The sequence below is a fragment of the Piliocolobus tephrosceles genome, chromosome 1 (genome assembly GCF_002776525.5).
Source record: "Piliocolobus tephrosceles isolate RC106 chromosome 1, ASM277652v3, whole genome shotgun sequence".
Taxonomy (NCBI): domain Eukaryota; kingdom Metazoa; phylum Chordata; class Mammalia; order Primates; family Cercopithecidae; genus Piliocolobus; species Piliocolobus tephrosceles.
The window spans coordinates 90,369,332-90,385,945 of record NC_045434.1 but is presented as its reverse complement, the minus strand read 5'-3'; the positions used below and the strand labels follow the sequence as shown (position 1 = coordinate 90,385,945).

The window sequence follows — 16,614 nt, the reverse complement described above, 5'->3', positions numbered from 1 at the left end:
GTGATACTCCTGAGTGGATACAATTTCACAATCCCTCCAACACCCGGGAAGACGAGAGTCTCTTCATGGTCAACCCCGCTCTGAGACTCATCAAAGGGCAGCACAGAAACAGCCCCAACCCTCAAATCTCCATTATCAGATGCTTCTAACTTGCATGGGAAAGTTTATTCACAGCGTTCTAGAAGGCATGGGGCTCCCAGGCTGGGATTTCACCAGCTCAGTCCACTTGTTCATGTTCGTGAAGATCTTTCCTCTAGCTGAGAAACAAGAGTAAGAAGAGAAAGACGCAGAAGAGTGCCTGATAGAAAAGCATAAATATGGACCAAATAAACAGACAGAAATTACCATGAATTGCATTCACAGCTTTATTCATGCCAAAGTTTGGGGACTGTGCTAACTCTGGCAGGCTGCCTTGGTAGAGAAGCAAAGCACAGAGGTGAAGTGATGAGGTTCTACCTCACCGGCAGTAACAGAAAGGGGGCCAGAAGCTGGTGCGTGTTCCAGAAGGGGTAGCGGGTCAGTGCATTCCAGAGTTGAGCTGTCGTATGTTTAGCAGCAGCAGTCATCCTCATGGTCACAGCATGCAGGACCTCGGGACCTCATGGGGATAATTCCCAAACAGCAGCACCCAGAGCTGCCACATCCACAGCTGCAGCCACAGCCCCCAGAACCACAGCATCCAGAGCTTCCCGAATTCTCACAGCAGCCAGACGATCCTGTGTTGCAGTCCTGGGGCCGCTGAATCCAGCGTCTCAGGGGACTCACCCCGAAGGTCCGGGGAGCCAGACAGCAGTAGCTGGTGGAACAGGGAGCAGAGCATGGGTCAGGGGCACAGTACTGGGAGGTTGAGCCACTTGCAGGAGCTTGAACATAATAGCTCTGGCAAGGAGAGGCACCCTGGACACAGCATGTCTGGGTCTGGCAGGGAGCTGGACTTTTGATGTAGGTCGTCTGGCAGGGAGCTGGGCACTTCACATAGGTTTGGCAGGGAGTTGGGCATTTCACATAGGTCGTCTGGCAGGGAGCTGGGCACTTCACGTAGGTTTGGCAGGGAGTTGGGCATTTCACATAGGTTGGAGTCTGGCATGGAACTTGGTACTTCACATAGGTTTGAGTGGGGCATGGAGCAGGGCCCGTCGCACAGACAGTTTTGGTCTGGCATGGAACTGGGCATTTCACAGAGGCACCATTGGTACCCTGCCCAGCCCCTAGTCCCGAACCTTTCACACAAGATGGAGGGAACTGTGGCTGCTTCTGCTGGTCACACATTGTTCTGTGGCTTTGCAAAATCTATAAAGAAAGGTTTCGTTAGAACTGCAAAACTAGGAAGGTTTCTAGGGGAAACCTTCAACATCCCCTTTGAATACAGTGATTTGCAAGCAGGGCTTTCTTGAGAAGGTTGCAGACATCCAGAGGCTGTATACTTGGCATAAGGTAGATTCAGAGCCAGGGACTCTCATCTCTCCTCCTGTGCCTGCACCTGGCTATGTGGCTTGGTACAAGTCACTGCTCACCTCTGGGCCTCAGTCTCTATACTGGGAAATGGAGGCTTGAAATGGTGCTGCCTGTGTTTCTATCCAACTCTCCAAGCCTCCCCTCATCTTACTTCAGTGTCTGCATTGTGAATTACCCTTTGGAAATTGCTGCTCCTAGGTGATTGCCCCCTGCCACCAATTCTCTCCAGGGTGACTTCTCCTCTTCCTCCTGCCCAGACAAGGAATACCCAGTAAAGGCAAATTTGTGTCAATGGACCCTGAGCCAACATAAGCCTCAAGCTGTGCCCAGTGAGGAGCAAAGAACAAGGCTAAATTTGAGCAGGTTTCCACCATGTGCTCCTCGAACCAGTTGGACTCTCAGTTGGCCTCATTAGCCCATGGACCCAAGAGAGGACTGCACAACCACACTCAGCTAAGGGGATGGGGAGCCAGTTCTCTAAAGTCCCTTCTTACACAGGAATACCAGCTCATCTTGCCCCCTCCCTTTCCTCTCACACCCCAGGCTCCAAGTTTCCCACCAGCATTGCCTTCAGCCTCCTTCAGCAGATTTCCTCAGTGTCTAGTCCTCACTCACCCTTCATCCCATAGCTCTCATTTCACCGCAGCTTCACCAAGGCTCTGTTTCTCACCATGTCTTTATCCAGTATAGAGACTTACCCTCTTTGCTGATAGGAATAAGACTGGAAGAAGCCAGTGATCTGAAAAACTGGCAGGTGGGGAAACCTTTTATAGGGCAGCAATGAGGCAATTTAATGGCATCTAAATGAAGCACCAGAGATCACAAGGAGGAGGGCTGGCATTGCATTGGCAAGATTCCTCCCCAGTATGCCTGGCTCCTCAGTCAGAGGCAGGGCATGTCTGTGCTTGACATTGGGTTTTCCCAAACACTAGATAAATGATTCCTGTTCCCTTCTTCAGGAAACAAGTCAGTCTCCTTTTCCTAGAAGTTATGAGTGATGCCTGTGTGATCTGTCTCTAATGAAGCTGTTTCTAGGTCACTTGAGTCTTCAAGGACTTATCCAAGGTGTAGTTAGATTCTCAATTTTTCATACACTGTGCCAAAAGCTAAGTGTAGCTTAGATAATCTAACTAAAATTGACAATCTAATCTAAAGCTAAGTGTAGCTTTTGGCACAGTGTATGAAAAATTGAGAATTGAACTATAGATTCACTTCACTTCAGTCAGCCTAACTGAGTGTTCTGTGGGCTTCCAAGGTAACTTCTGCTGGTCTAGGTTGCTGAGCAGTTTGGCCCAGTGGTCTCTGGCCCAATATGACTGCAACACCTCCAAGAAATGGTTTGTTTCATGGAATATCAGGTTATTCTAGGTTTCATTTGGAAACTCGGTGGGTGCTTGATGATCCTAGGCTCCAGGCTGGGGTCTAGACTGCCTCCCTTCAGCCTTCTCATGCCCCTTAGGCTCCCCCATTCTTACCTTTCAGGACCTTACTACCAGTCTTCAATTCCAAAGAACCCTGAGCAGGGAAAATTCCAGCCAAGTGAACACTGTGTGATAACAACAACAACAATAATCGAATCTAAAGTTTATTTGAATACTTTATATATAACAAAAAATTCATGAGGAAGTACATTTACAGAGGGACACAACTGAGGCCCTGAAACATTAAGGGAGTTACTCATCATCACGAGGCGGTAAGTAAGGAAGACAAACCTCAGATGCAGGCAGTCTGCTTTCATAGATCATGATCTTTATCACTACAATATGTTGCCTTTTATTTCTGAACATGGCATTGTTCTTGAATCCCTGCCTCTTCTCTTTTCCACAATGCAGAAGACGTAGAAAGAAAGATGGGAATATTATCTACTGAGCACTTACTATGTGGTGGATACTGTCCTAAGCTCTTTGCCTGTGTTATTTCATTTGATTTTGAAATAACTCTATGAGACAGGCTTCATTAGCCCCAATTTTACATAAGAGAAAACTGAGACCCAGAGGTCTATTTCACCAAGGTCATCCCATCAGTAGGTAATGGAGTGATGTTGGAACCCAAACCTATCCAGCTCCAGAGCCCATGCTGCCCCCACTGAGCTGTATCAGGTCGCCCACTGAAGAAGGTTGTCTTGAGCCTAAGCCTAGCACTGGTCCAGATAAATGTCAATTCCTTAGATAAGCCAGTGCAGGCACTACTGTGGCCTCTATGGCCTCTCAGGTAAATGGTTCTACTGTATTTGTACATAATAGATCGCAACATTTCCCAGGACCCATAAGCTTTAAGGCTTCTACATTTCCTAAACAAAGAGTTTGCAAAGACCCACTAATTCACAGACCCTCCCCCATGCCGAGCCAGGTCTTGCAAAGTCTTCCCCTTAATACTTTAAAAAATCTCCCCAACCCCACCTACCAGCCACCCCAACCTCTGGTAACCAGCACTCTGCTCTCTATTTCTACGAGATCAACATTCTAGATTCCACATGTAAATTAGATCATGCAGTATGTCTATCTATGCCTGGTTTATTTTGCTTAGCATGTTGTCTTCCAGGTTCATTCACCTTCTCACAAATGACAGGATTTCCTTCTTTTGATGACTGAATAGTACTCTTCGTGTATATATAGAATTTTTAAACATCCATTTATCCTTTGATTTATACTTAGGTTGATTCCTTTTATTGCCTATTGTGAATAGTGCTGCAGTAAACATGGGAATGCAGATATCTCTTCAACATTACTGACTTCAATTTCTTTGGATATATGCCTACTAGTGTGATTGAAGGATTATATGCCAGTTCTATTTTTAATTTTTGAGGACCCTCCATACTGTTTTCCACATGGCTGTACTAAATTGCATTCCCACCAATGGTGTGCTAGATTTTATTTCCTCCACATCCTTGCCAACATGTTATCTTTTATCTTTCTAATTTCACTTACCATAATGATCTCCAGTTCCATCCATGTTGCTGGAAATGACAGGATTTTATTCCTTTTTATGGCTGGATAGTATTCCATTGTGTGTTCATATTCCATTTTCTTTATTTATTTGTTCACTGATGAACACTTAGGTTGATTCTGTGTGTTTGCTATTTATTGTAAATAGCACTGCAATAAACATATGAATACAGTTATCTCTGTGATATACTAATTTTCTTTCATTTGGACAAATACCTAGTAGTGAGATTGCTGGATAATGTGATAGTTCTATTTGCAGTTTCTTGAGACACCTCCATACTGTTTCTCATAATGGCTGCACTAATTTACATTCTCGCCAATGGTGTATAAGTTCCCTTTTCTCTACATCTTTGTTGTCATTTTCATTTGTTTGTTTTTTGATAATAGCCATTATTACAGGAGTGAGGTATTATTTCATTGTGGTTTTGATTTGCATTTCCCTGGTGATTAGTGATATTGAGCATTTTTTCTAGACATGTTGGCCATTTGTATGTCTTCTTTCGAGAAATGTATATTCAGATCCTCTGCCCATTTTTTAATTGGGATATTTGTGTTCTTTCTATTGGGTTGCTTGAGTTCCTTATACATTTTGGATATTAACTCCTTATCAGATGTATAGTTTGCAAATGTTTTCTCATTTTGTAGGTTGTCTATTTACTCTGTTGTTTATTTCCTTTTCTGTACAGAAGCATTTTAACTTGATTTAATCTTATTTGTCTATTTCTGCTTTTGCTGTCTATGTTTTTGAGGTCATATTCAAAAGGTCACCCAGACTAATGTCATGGAGCTTTTCCACTGTTTTTTTCCTAGCAGTTTCATAGTTTTGAATCTTAAATTTACATTTTTTATTCATTTTTTGGTTGATTTTAGTATATAGTGTGAGATAAGCATCTTATGTCATTCTTCTTGATGAGGATACCCAGTTTTTTCAGAATCACTTATTCAAGAGACTTTCCTTTCCCTGTTGTGTGTTCTTGGCACCTTTGTCAAAGATCAGTTAATAGCAAATATATGGATTAATTTCTGGGTTCTCTATTCTGTTCCATTGGTCTATGTGTCTGTTTTTATGCCAGTACCATGCTGTTTGGGTTACTATAGCTTTGTAGTATATTTTAAAGTCAGGTAGTGTGATGCCTCTTGGATCCTGAACATTTTGGAAGAAGCAAGATGGGAGACTCTGCTTCAGGCTTGGTGTCCTGGCTTGGTGTCCTCAGGCATGGTGTCCTGCTTCCTCCTGTCATTCTGCCTCTGATGGGCTTGTCTTACTGCACAGCTTCCACCATGAAGCCCACCAGTCAGTCCCTCTCTCCAAAGGGAGGGGTAAATGAGAAGGGATGTGGTTCCAGGCCATTCCACTTCTGCTCTCCTAAGTGTCCTGCTTCAGTGCATCTCCAGACCTGATGTTTTGTGGAGTAAAAGGAAAAGGAACACTCTCTTTTTGGGGCCAGACACCGCATGGGATAGCTCATCAAATTTGGTTCTCACAATAGTGTCCCAAGCAAAAAATAACTTGCCCAAGTTCACACAGTTAGAAGTGATAGAGCCAGAATTTGAACCCAGGTAAAAGAGACTTCAAATTTTGTTTTTCTACCAAAACATGCTGCTTCTGGTGTTACAATCCATGATGCTTCAGGAACCATACCTTTCAGTCACCCAACATACAAGCAGTCATCAAGAAGTCTTCTGCATTATATGTAGGATGGGATATCCCCACTTTACGGAGAAGAAAATGTCTAGAAGACCAGTCATTTTAAGGTGTGCCGACAAAACTGGAGACAGACATTTCAAGGCACAAATAGAAAGACCTGGACCCTTATCCTGATTGTGCCACCGCCCCACCCTGTGATTCCACAGTGCCCTGGTGTCTCTAGGCCTTTTCTCTTCCAATCTAAAGCAAAGAGGCTAGATGAGACCCCTTCTGGCTATGATATTCTGTGGTTGTAGGAGCCTGTTCTACAAGGGAAATGTATACTTCCACAACCTAGCCTTCCATGGAGTTATTCCCATGAGACTATGAGACTATGATTTTCAAGAGTTGTCAACTGTGGACATATTCACCACATATCGTCATAGGACCTGGGAAACATTGACTAAACAAATGAATGAGTGAATGAGTGAATGGGGATGCTTTACATTGACAGCACAGCCCAGACTGACCTCCTTCCTCCACGTGGTCAGTGCCATCCTGTCGTTAGCCAATCTGTGCATCTCATGCCATCTGTGAGCTCTGATTGGCTCACTTCCTGCTGTATGGAGTCAAGCTCTCACTAATGGGTTTGACATCTGCAAGCAGTACTAGCATACCTGGTGAGAGACACCTTATCTATGTGCCACCAAAACAGGTGGGTGGGTTGTGCCCCACCCACTGTATAGGGTGGGAAGTCAAGCCACGGAGAAGTCAGATAACTGGTGCAAGTGCCAAGATGACTCACAGGGTTATCCCAAAAATCTGCTCCCAGAACCTCCCTTACATTTATCTCTTTGGATACAAGCTGATAGAATCAGAGACTTGTGGATTCATGGAAAACTAGTCCAGTGTAGTAGGCAGAGAGAATCATCTCCAAGGCAGAAAGTACTAAAATAGGTCATGGGGTCTGTCCCTGCCAGAATGCAATTGAATACCTGTGTCATACAGCCTAATGGGCTGCTATTCTTAGAAAGATCGGCTAATCTTTGTAAGCTAGGTACAGTGGCTTGTGCAATTCTAGTTACTCCAGAGGCTGAGGCAAGAGGATTGCTTGAGTGCATGAGTTCAAGGCTGCAGTGAGCTATGATCATGCCACTGCACTGGAGACACTGTCTCTAGAAATTAAAATAAAATAAAATAATACAAGTCCTCTGTAGTGCCCCCGGTTAGCTTCTTTTGGGATTTACCATCAGGATAGTCAGGAACTGTATACTAGATTATCTCTCAGATCCCTTACAGCACCAACATCCATGAATCTTGGCATTCACTATTCATTTGAAGCTGGGCCCCTTAGTGTGTGAACCAGACTCAGAATTTAACCCAGATCAGGGGATTAGACAGGTAGGTGCCCAAAAAGACATGTTGCTCTCTGACATCATGTTCTGGGTCTCCTCTCATCCTAGGAACTTTTCCTGATCAAGGAATGGGGACAATCTGGGTCCCTCCCCTTCTGGGGACAAGAAGGAGGAAGAAATGAGAAGCCATACACAGAAGAGAGGGAGTACACAGGAATGTTGGTACTCGGTGAGAAATCTCTCTCCTGTGTCTGAGACCAGTGATGTCCACTCTTAGATTTTATGTCTATGTGTGTCTGCTTTAGACTTAGCTCCAAGGCTTGCACCGGAGATCCCCTGCGATATTGCTGTGATAATTGGGGGTTCTTCCTAGACTATCAGGAGATTCTGTTTTAGAACCACAGAATGAAGGACAGAGGGCAGCCCCTATATTCTAACTGAGGCCCATAGAGAAGTGAAGAAACTTGCTTGAGGACACACAGCCAGGCAGGAGCCGACTCTAGACAGGAATTTCTCAATCTCATCTAGGACATGTTCCGTAACCACACGTGGACACTGAGCTGGCTTTCTAAGGAGCTCCCTCACCTGCCTTCCTCCTTACCTCCATTCCCACTCGCCACTTCCACCCAGACTACCACAAGAAGAGCCAAGGAACATCTTGTAAAGGACATCCTCTATGGAGCAGAGAGGGTTTTCACATATGGAGGGGAAAAGTCATACAGGACTCCCACTGTGTGCAAATGTGTGGGTCATCCAAACAGGAGAATGCAAGCCCCACCTAGCTCAGAGTCACATGAGCTGTTTGTGCTGGGGACACGGCAAGACAACACCAAAGCCCTCTTGATCACCGAGGTCAGTGAATATCAATGTCCAGATACTTCTCTTTCTCCTGGAATGGCCCACACTAGTGGGCCTTGAATGTCCACCAGGCTTTCCCTAACTCATTTATTCCTTTATAACATACACCAGGTAACTAGTCCCTCAGATTTACCTACAGTGTTGTAGAACTGTTTCATTGCATTTGATCTTACAACCACCTCCTGGATTTTCAGTGGAAGTTGTCTCTTCATCTTTTCATTTCAAGATGTAAAGGGATACAGAAAACGTTTACAGGTAGAACCCACTGGATTATGTCCCCTTGTGGACCCTTCTCAACTATTTCATCCATCCTCTCTGTGCAAATGGCCTATTCTGACCTTTATTTCAACCTCTTTAAGACCTTCACCCAAAGAGCCAGCTGAGCTTTTCATATCTCCTTTCAGACAGTCCCAGTCCTAGTCATAGCTCTGCCGATTCCAAGCTGCGTGACCTTAGATAATGAGCTGTACATTCTGAAGTTGTTTTCTCATCTATAAAATGAAGACATTAATAGTAAGAGCATGTCATTCCTCTGCTCAAAAATGTTCGAATGAATTCTCATTCTGCTCATGGTAAAAGCCAAAGTCCTTAAAAAGGCTTTCAAAAGGGATGCATGGACTGGACCCTATACCTTGTACTTCACTGATCTCGTGTCCCATCCTCTCCCCTCACCCTGGCCCCGCACCAGTCCGCTTGCAGTTTGTCTGATGCTCAGGCACACTCCCACTGCAGGCCCTTTGCTGTTGCTTCTTCTCTATCCACACTGTTCCCTCAGATGCCCACGTGGCTGACTTTCTCACTCAAGTCTTTGCTCAAATGTGGCTCCTGTGAACCCTTCACTGGTGACCCCATTTAGCATTATAATCCATACCTACTTGCTCTCCCTGTCCCTCTTCCAACCTTATTTCTCTCCTTAGAGTTTATCCTCATCTAATACATTACATATTTTATGTATGCATGTATTTTTCATTTTGTCCCATCAGAATGTGAACCCTATTGGGTGAGAACTTTCATTGCTTTTGTTCACTGCTCTGTCCGCCGTGCCTTACTATACATAATACTTGGTGCACTCAAAACATATTTGTTGGTTGCATGAATAATATATATTTTTTAATTCATTTTGTTTGTCACCTGCCTTCTTTTCTTAGAATAAGTTCAATGAGGAAGAAATTTTTGGCTGTTTTGTTCACAAGTATATTCTCAAATCTTAAAACTGCACTTGATAGATAGATAGGCACTTAATAAATACCATTAGAATAAACAGACCAAACAAATGTTAATGTGAGATAAAGCAGGTGCCTAACATGAGTAAATGCTAACTGAATATTGGTTAGTTTTGCTGGTGTTGCTATTTCTTATCCCCCATCAACCGTTTGTAGTCATTACAGTTGCATTTGGTTCTGAACAGCGACCAGAGCAGGGGAACAGGGTGAGGAACAGGGCTCTTTCTTCACTTCAGATGGGCTATGTCCCAGAAAGCCTGTGACCTGCCACACCAGCCCCTGACCTCCAAAACCACTGGTCTCCACCCTTTCCCCCATCCCAATACGTCATTCTGGGGACTAGTGAACCAGAATTTCAAAGAGTGATCTTGGAGCTGTCACACCTGACTGCTGTCTGTGAGAATACGGCAAGAATGACAGTTTTGTTTCCAGTGCTCTTCTGAGCCAGCACAGCCATTTGGCAAGTCCTATGTCCTGCCCCAAATTCTTCCAGATCTCTGGATAATCCCTGAGTACCACTTTTACTGATTCAGCCCCTCCAAGACTTTTCTAACAAATTCCCTGCATTAGATCTTTCTGTGTTTAAAATAGTTAGAATGTGGCTAGAATGGTCTCTGTTTTCATGACCAGACAATGACATCTTGAAGCATATACATTATATATAATAAATAGTTTATAGTATAATCTTCTTCGGGGATAAGGTGAGAGGCACTTAACAACCAAAGAGAAATAAATATGTAATTTCAATTGGTGGTAAGTGCAAGAACAACAGCAGGAACAACAACAAACCAAGTTTATTTCAACAGCGGTTTGCAAAGGCCCAAGGGTGCACACTGATGCCCACCTCAGTCTGCACTTTCTCCCAGTGAAATCATTTGAACTTCCTGCATGACCACAAGGCTAAGACAGGTCTGCAACTTGTGACCTATCATTACCAATGTGTCTGCCTCAGAGAAAGTTCTAAGTCATCAGAGCTCTGTAACAAGGGGCTCCTTACCTTCAGGACAGAGTGGAGAGAGCAAGGGAAATAGTACTTCATTGAATTCCAATTCTGACTTTTGGATACTGTAAATAGGCTTCTTGAAAAAAGAAACCTGGGACTCAATAGAACTTTACTTAACCAGACTCTTGTATGTGCACAACACAATTAATAAGAACGGCTACAAAAATTAGTACACTTTTCTACATGGTTCCCAAATGGATGTGATGCTATTCTGCTTTCTTAATGTTAATCTTTTAAACACACACACATACACACACACACAGAGAGAGAGAGAGAGACAGAGACAGAGACAGAGAGAAAGAGAATATTGCTTTAGAAAATGTATGGAGCAGTAAGTACATTTTTTTAACTTAAGTGAATTAGATTTTTTCTGTCCAAACAACTTTAGTGACTTGGCTATTTCACCACTATTTTTTTTTTTTTTTAATTTAAGTTAGGTTTATCTTGGAATTCTAATCAATCCTTACTTACTGTTTTCACAAATACTGCAGAATTTTAGATTTTCATGAAAGTATGTGTACACAAATAAGTAATTCATTAAAGTTTAATTGGTTGATTTTTCTCTATTCCAGTAAAAGCAATAAATCTATCTATCTAGGGAAAAGGATTGGGATTTAGGTAAAAGTGAAGAGAAGTGGAATAAAACCACCATCACACTGGGACTTGAAAATTACTTGAAAGTAAATTTATTTTTGCAAAGCACGTCAGACAATTTTTCAACCATCTGAGAAATACAGATATTGACATAAAGCTAAAATAATGCAAATCCAAGGCCTGAAGTTGATGAGAAGCAAACCTGCATGTTTATTCAATTGATGGGGCTGCAGAAAGGAAAGGCAAGAGAGTGGAGGAGGTAAAACACCAGTCTGCAATGGGTCCTTCGCTCACTAATTCCTTCAGTGCTGCTCCTGGTCCAGGTCAGCAGCAGCCCCCTCCGGAGCAGCAGCAGCCAGAACCCCCAGACTGCTGGCTGCTGCCACTGCCACAGCAATCAGAGCTCTGGGGTCTGTGGCAGTGAGGCCTGCGGCGTCTGTGGTGGCTCAGGCAGCAGCCACCTCCCCCAAAGCTGCAGCAGCCCCCAGAGCTGGAGCCACAGCAAGAAGGGATTGGAGGTGGGCATGGGGATGCACACTTTTGGGGGCATTTGAGGGGACACTTGGGGATAGGACACTTGGGAGGGGGCTGGCACTGCTGCTCGTTCTGCTGGCAGGATATCTTGGTGGGATTTCAATAAACCTGAATGACAAAATAGAAACATATACAGAAACTTAATATCAAGAGCCATTACATTTTTTCTATTTTAAAATCCTCCCCCAAAGGTGATGAAGGGGAATATCTAAAATAAGGACATGTATAGAAAACTCTTTGAGACAGAGTATATTTTCATTACTTTTGTATCCCTAGAGCTTTCAAAAATTCTTAGTATTTGTTAGGCAGTTTATAGGTGACTTCTGAACTAATAAAGCCAGCAAAATTTGAATGCCATCTCAAAGACATGTTAAATACATTGCTTCTACCCACATGAATCTATCTAGAAATGGAATTTAGAAATTGGTAGAATATCTGTTTAATAAATAATAATAAATTTGAGATCTGCACAGTTACAGAAAAGCTTCCTTCAGAGCAATGGGCTTAGCGCCAGCAGGCCAACCATTGGTAGGGCTGCAGCAATCCCGGGTCATTCATCATCTCCCTGTCTGATCACAGGGATAATCCTTACCAGGTTGGTTCCTGCTTTGTTCAGAGTCAACTACTACTTCCGGCCTTCTGGCCTTGTCCACCATTTCTTCCTCCTCCTCCTCCTCCACGCTTCACTGTTCCCCTTCTAGAATTACTCTCCATCTTCATCTTCATCCCGCTAGCGCCCCCCTCTGGATTCCTATAGAAACACTCATCCTGGGCTGAGACGCAGCCGCAGATGCGTCCCTTAGGAAGCAGAGCAGATGAGGAGCCAGCAGCAGGAACACACTTTATATGGATCCTGGGACTGGGCCTCGGATGAGCCATGCTAAGGGCAGGAGCAGGATGTGGCTGTTGCAGAAGTGCAGGGTCATGCCTGACATTCTCCGGCCTCCTGGTTTCATCTCCTTCTGAGCTGGATGATGAGCTTCCCAGGTAGCCTCTTCGGCACTAGTGGGAGAGAGGGTGACTATATGAGACTTTTTGTAAATCAGACCCTTTTCCCAGGCTAAGGTCTCAAGGTGTGGCAAGCAGAGGGGTTTAAGGCTATGGGTACTTACCTTTCAAGCCTCCCTCCTGAACATGCTTTACTGAGTCCCTCAGGAAGAACTTTGGCACCAAAGGCTCCAAGACTGCCCAAGATTTAGCCCCTAACATATTCCAGTCAAATTTCAGCCAGAGGCTGTGGACCTTTGCCAGGTCAGTCAATCCTGAGAGGCTGGTCTGGTACCCTAGGCCTCCTTACTCTTTTAGAGAGTATCCCCCATGCTTTTAGACCAGGCCAAGTCCCAAATCCTAACTGTGGAGAGAGATGCCCCTTGGTCAGGCACTCTTCTCTTTAGAATTTCTCTTCTAAGAACACTTCAGCCTGGAATTCAAAGGCTATCATATTTGTCTACTTCTATTTGGGTTACCAAGGAGTGTGTCACTATCAAGGGGCCTTTTGAGTAGGAGTTTCTGAGTTTTTCTGTGGTGTGTTGTGTATGTGATTCTGCCACATTTAAGTAGCTCATGAGCACAGGTCAGAGACTTGAGACTTCTACCAATTCAGGAAACTTTTGTGAAAGTATCTGTCAACCACACACACACACACACACACACACGCACACAGACATGTTGCATTTATTGCAACTATTTTTTTAAAAAAAGGACTGAATTTTTTTCCTCAACAAACATACAAGAAGATCATTACGAGGAAGGTATTTTTCCCATCATAGAAAAAAATTCTTCCTTTTTACCCATCAAAACACTCTAAACCAACAAGAAAAAGAAATTTGGTGTGTGTTGCTCTAATTCTCAAAAGGTTTATATAGGATGCAACTCTTCATGCAACCCATTAAGATTGGTTTATTTCTCCTTACGTATATCATATATGATATATGTAGATACACATATAATCACGATGTACTTCTGGAAATATGTACTATGTAAAATAGATGCCTAACAATGACAAAGTTAGCTGATATGAATGAACATGAAGACATTGATAATGATGACAAGGAAGATGAGTAAATCTCCAGCCTATATTTCCTCTCTGTAAAGACAGAAATTACCTACTTTTACAGTAACTTCTGCTATTACTAACTCAGAAAATGAGCATTAGATAGCAGGAATGGAATTGTTGTGGAGGGCAGATTTTCCGGCAAGTATTTTTGTAAGAATGTCCTCCCATTTTCCATCTCTCTCTCCCAGTCCAGTGCCCCATGTTGATGGTGTTTATAGCAAGCGAATCATCAGCTACAGAGGGCTGTTATAACAAGCAGCGACCTACCACATCTGAGCTCTTAATCCGGGACCAGCACTGCCTCAATTATGTGAGAAATACAGATGAATTAACCTTGCTCCTGTCCTTAGGACCTCACAGTAGAACTGGAGAGAGAAACAGAAACACCTAAGAAGTTAGATAGTGATGCTGAACCTCAACACAGGAGAAACATGGTGTGATTAAAGGAAAATTTCCGGGTTGACACCAGTGGTCTTAGTAGGCAGTCATAAAAAAAAAGATGCCAGGACTCAGCCGTAGACTAATTAGTTCAGAATTTCTGGGAATAGGGCCCCAGCACTAGTGTTTTTTAAAAGGTCCCAGTTGAATGTGTTGTGCAAACAGAGATGAAAACTATTGGTGTAGCCCTACTCTGTCCAATACAGTAGCCAATAATCATATGAGACGATAAAGCCCTTGAAATACAACTTGTCTGAATTGAGATGTGCCGTAGCATAACACTGAGTTTGAAGACATAAAATTGCTTTGAATGTAAAATATCTCACTAATATTTTAGATTGATTATATGCTGAAATGCAAAATTATGGATATACTAGCCTAAATAAAATATAGTATTAAAATTAATTTTACCTAAATGACCTATAAATCAAAGATGAAGTCATAAGAAAAACCAGAAAATAGTTTTATTTGAATAAAAATGAAAGCACAGACCATCAAAGCTTGTGGGATGCAGCTAAAGGCTGTGCTTCCATCGCACTTAGAACAAAATCCATATCCTTACTGTGGTGTACAAGGCCCCGTCCACTCCTACTTCCATACTTGGGCATTATTGCCTAACTCACTTTATCGCAACCGCTAGGCTCTAGCAGATCTGCTCCACTTGCTAATCTTCTAATATACCAAGCATACTTGTTACTCATAGCCTTTACACTTGTTCTTCCAGCTACCTGGAAGAATTCTCTTCATCTAAATAGTAAATTGGTCCACTCTCTCATTTCACTGAGCCCTCTGCTTAAATGCCACCTCTCAACCCACCTTGACTATAATAGAAAACAAAACATAAACACCATTATTCTCCATCTCTACTCTGTTTATTTACTTCATACCTGTCAACATGTTACAATTTATCTATTTGTAGTCTTTTTTTGTAATAGAATGAAGGCTCCATGAAAGCTGAGATTTAATCAGTTTTGGTCATTGCTCCACTCTCTTAATATGTTAATATAAAGAAATATATATTCTAATGATAAACAAATCTTACATTCCTAGATTAATCAGTAATTGGACAAAATATATTCTGTTTTTCATATTGCTGATCTAATTACTCAGCATTTAGTTTGTGACTTTCATATATTTGTTTATAATTAATGTTAGTTTATCATTCTTTTGAGAAATTTGAGTTTAGATGTGGTATAAATGTTGCATCTTCCAATCATTTATATGACTTGCAAGATTTTGTAAAGATAATTGATATGGTTTGGATATTTGTCCCCTCCGAATCTCATGTTGAAATGTGACTCCAAATGTTGGAAGTGGGAACTGATGGGAGGTGATGAGTTATGGGGTCAGATTCCTCATGAATGGTGTTCTGCAAAAGGTAATGAGTGGTAATGAGATCTGGTTCATGGGATATCTATTTTTTTAAAGAGTATGACAACCGCCACGCACTTTTCTCCCCTTTCTCATCATGTGATATACCAGCTTCCTCTTTGCCTTCCACCATGAGTGGGAGCTTTCTGAGGCTTCACCAGGAGCAGATGCCAGCACCATGCTTCTTATGCAGCCTGCAGAACCGTGAGCCAAATAAACCTTTTTTCTCTATAAATTACCCAGCCTCAAGTATTCCTTTATATCAATGCGAAACAAGCTAACACAATAATAATTATTTGTTCCTTGAGTTGGTATTAAAACTCTCTTTTTAATTCCTCTTAGTTTGATAATTACTGAGGCATAGTATTTTAATTCTCTGTTAACACACAATGGAAATCAATTAAGAAAGAAAACAAAAAAATTTCTAAACATATGGAAATTAAACAACATACTCCTAGTCTAGGAGTTAAAGAGGAAATCTCAAAGAAAATTCTTAAAAATACTTAGAAATGAACAAAAATGAATATGCAATATATAAATATGGGATTACTTATAGACTGAATGTATCCCTCACAAAAAAAAACCTCATATATCGAAATTCTAGTCCACAATGTGATATTATTAAGAGAGGGACCTTTGGGATGTGACTAGATTATGAGGGTGGAGCCCTCATGAATGGGATTAGTGCCCTTATAAGAAGAAGCAGGAGAGAATTTTTCCCTGGTGGACATCTGCAAGCCAGAAAGAGTGCCCTCACCAGACACTGGATCTGCTATCACTTTGATTATGAACTTCCTAGCCCTCAGCACTGTAAGAAATAAATGTTTGTTGTTTAACCTGCCCAGTCTATGATCCTTTGCTATTGTAACCAGAACTAACTAAGACAGAGAAACAGCCAAAGCAGTGTTAAGAGGAAAATTTTTAGCCCTAAGTGTTCACTAGAAACAAATAAATTCCACAAAACAGTAATCTAAGTCTCTGGCTCAAGATACAAGATGAAGAGCAAAATACACCTGAAACATAGAAGAAAAAGTAAAGATGAAACAAAAATCAACCTAATTTAAACTAGAAAATAATATAAGAAATTATTGCAATAAGCCTCATTAACCAAAAATAAAATTTATAAACCTCTAGCAAGATTCACAAAAATAAAAA

At 42.2% G+C, this 16,614-nt stretch overlaps 1 protein-coding gene across 1 annotated transcript; it reads right to left on the bottom strand.

The window, feature by feature from the left end:
• Positions 1 to 367: 367 nt before the first annotated feature.
• Positions 368 to 1,269, bottom strand: C1H1orf68 (chromosome 1 C1orf68 homolog). The gene has a single exon (XM_023214382.2). It carries the CDS (start codon positions 1,267 to 1,269, stop codon positions 550 to 552), a length of 720 nt encoding a protein of 239 aa, XP_023070150.2. The 3' UTR covers positions 368 to 549.
• Positions 1,270 to 16,614: the final 15,345 nt, after the last annotated feature.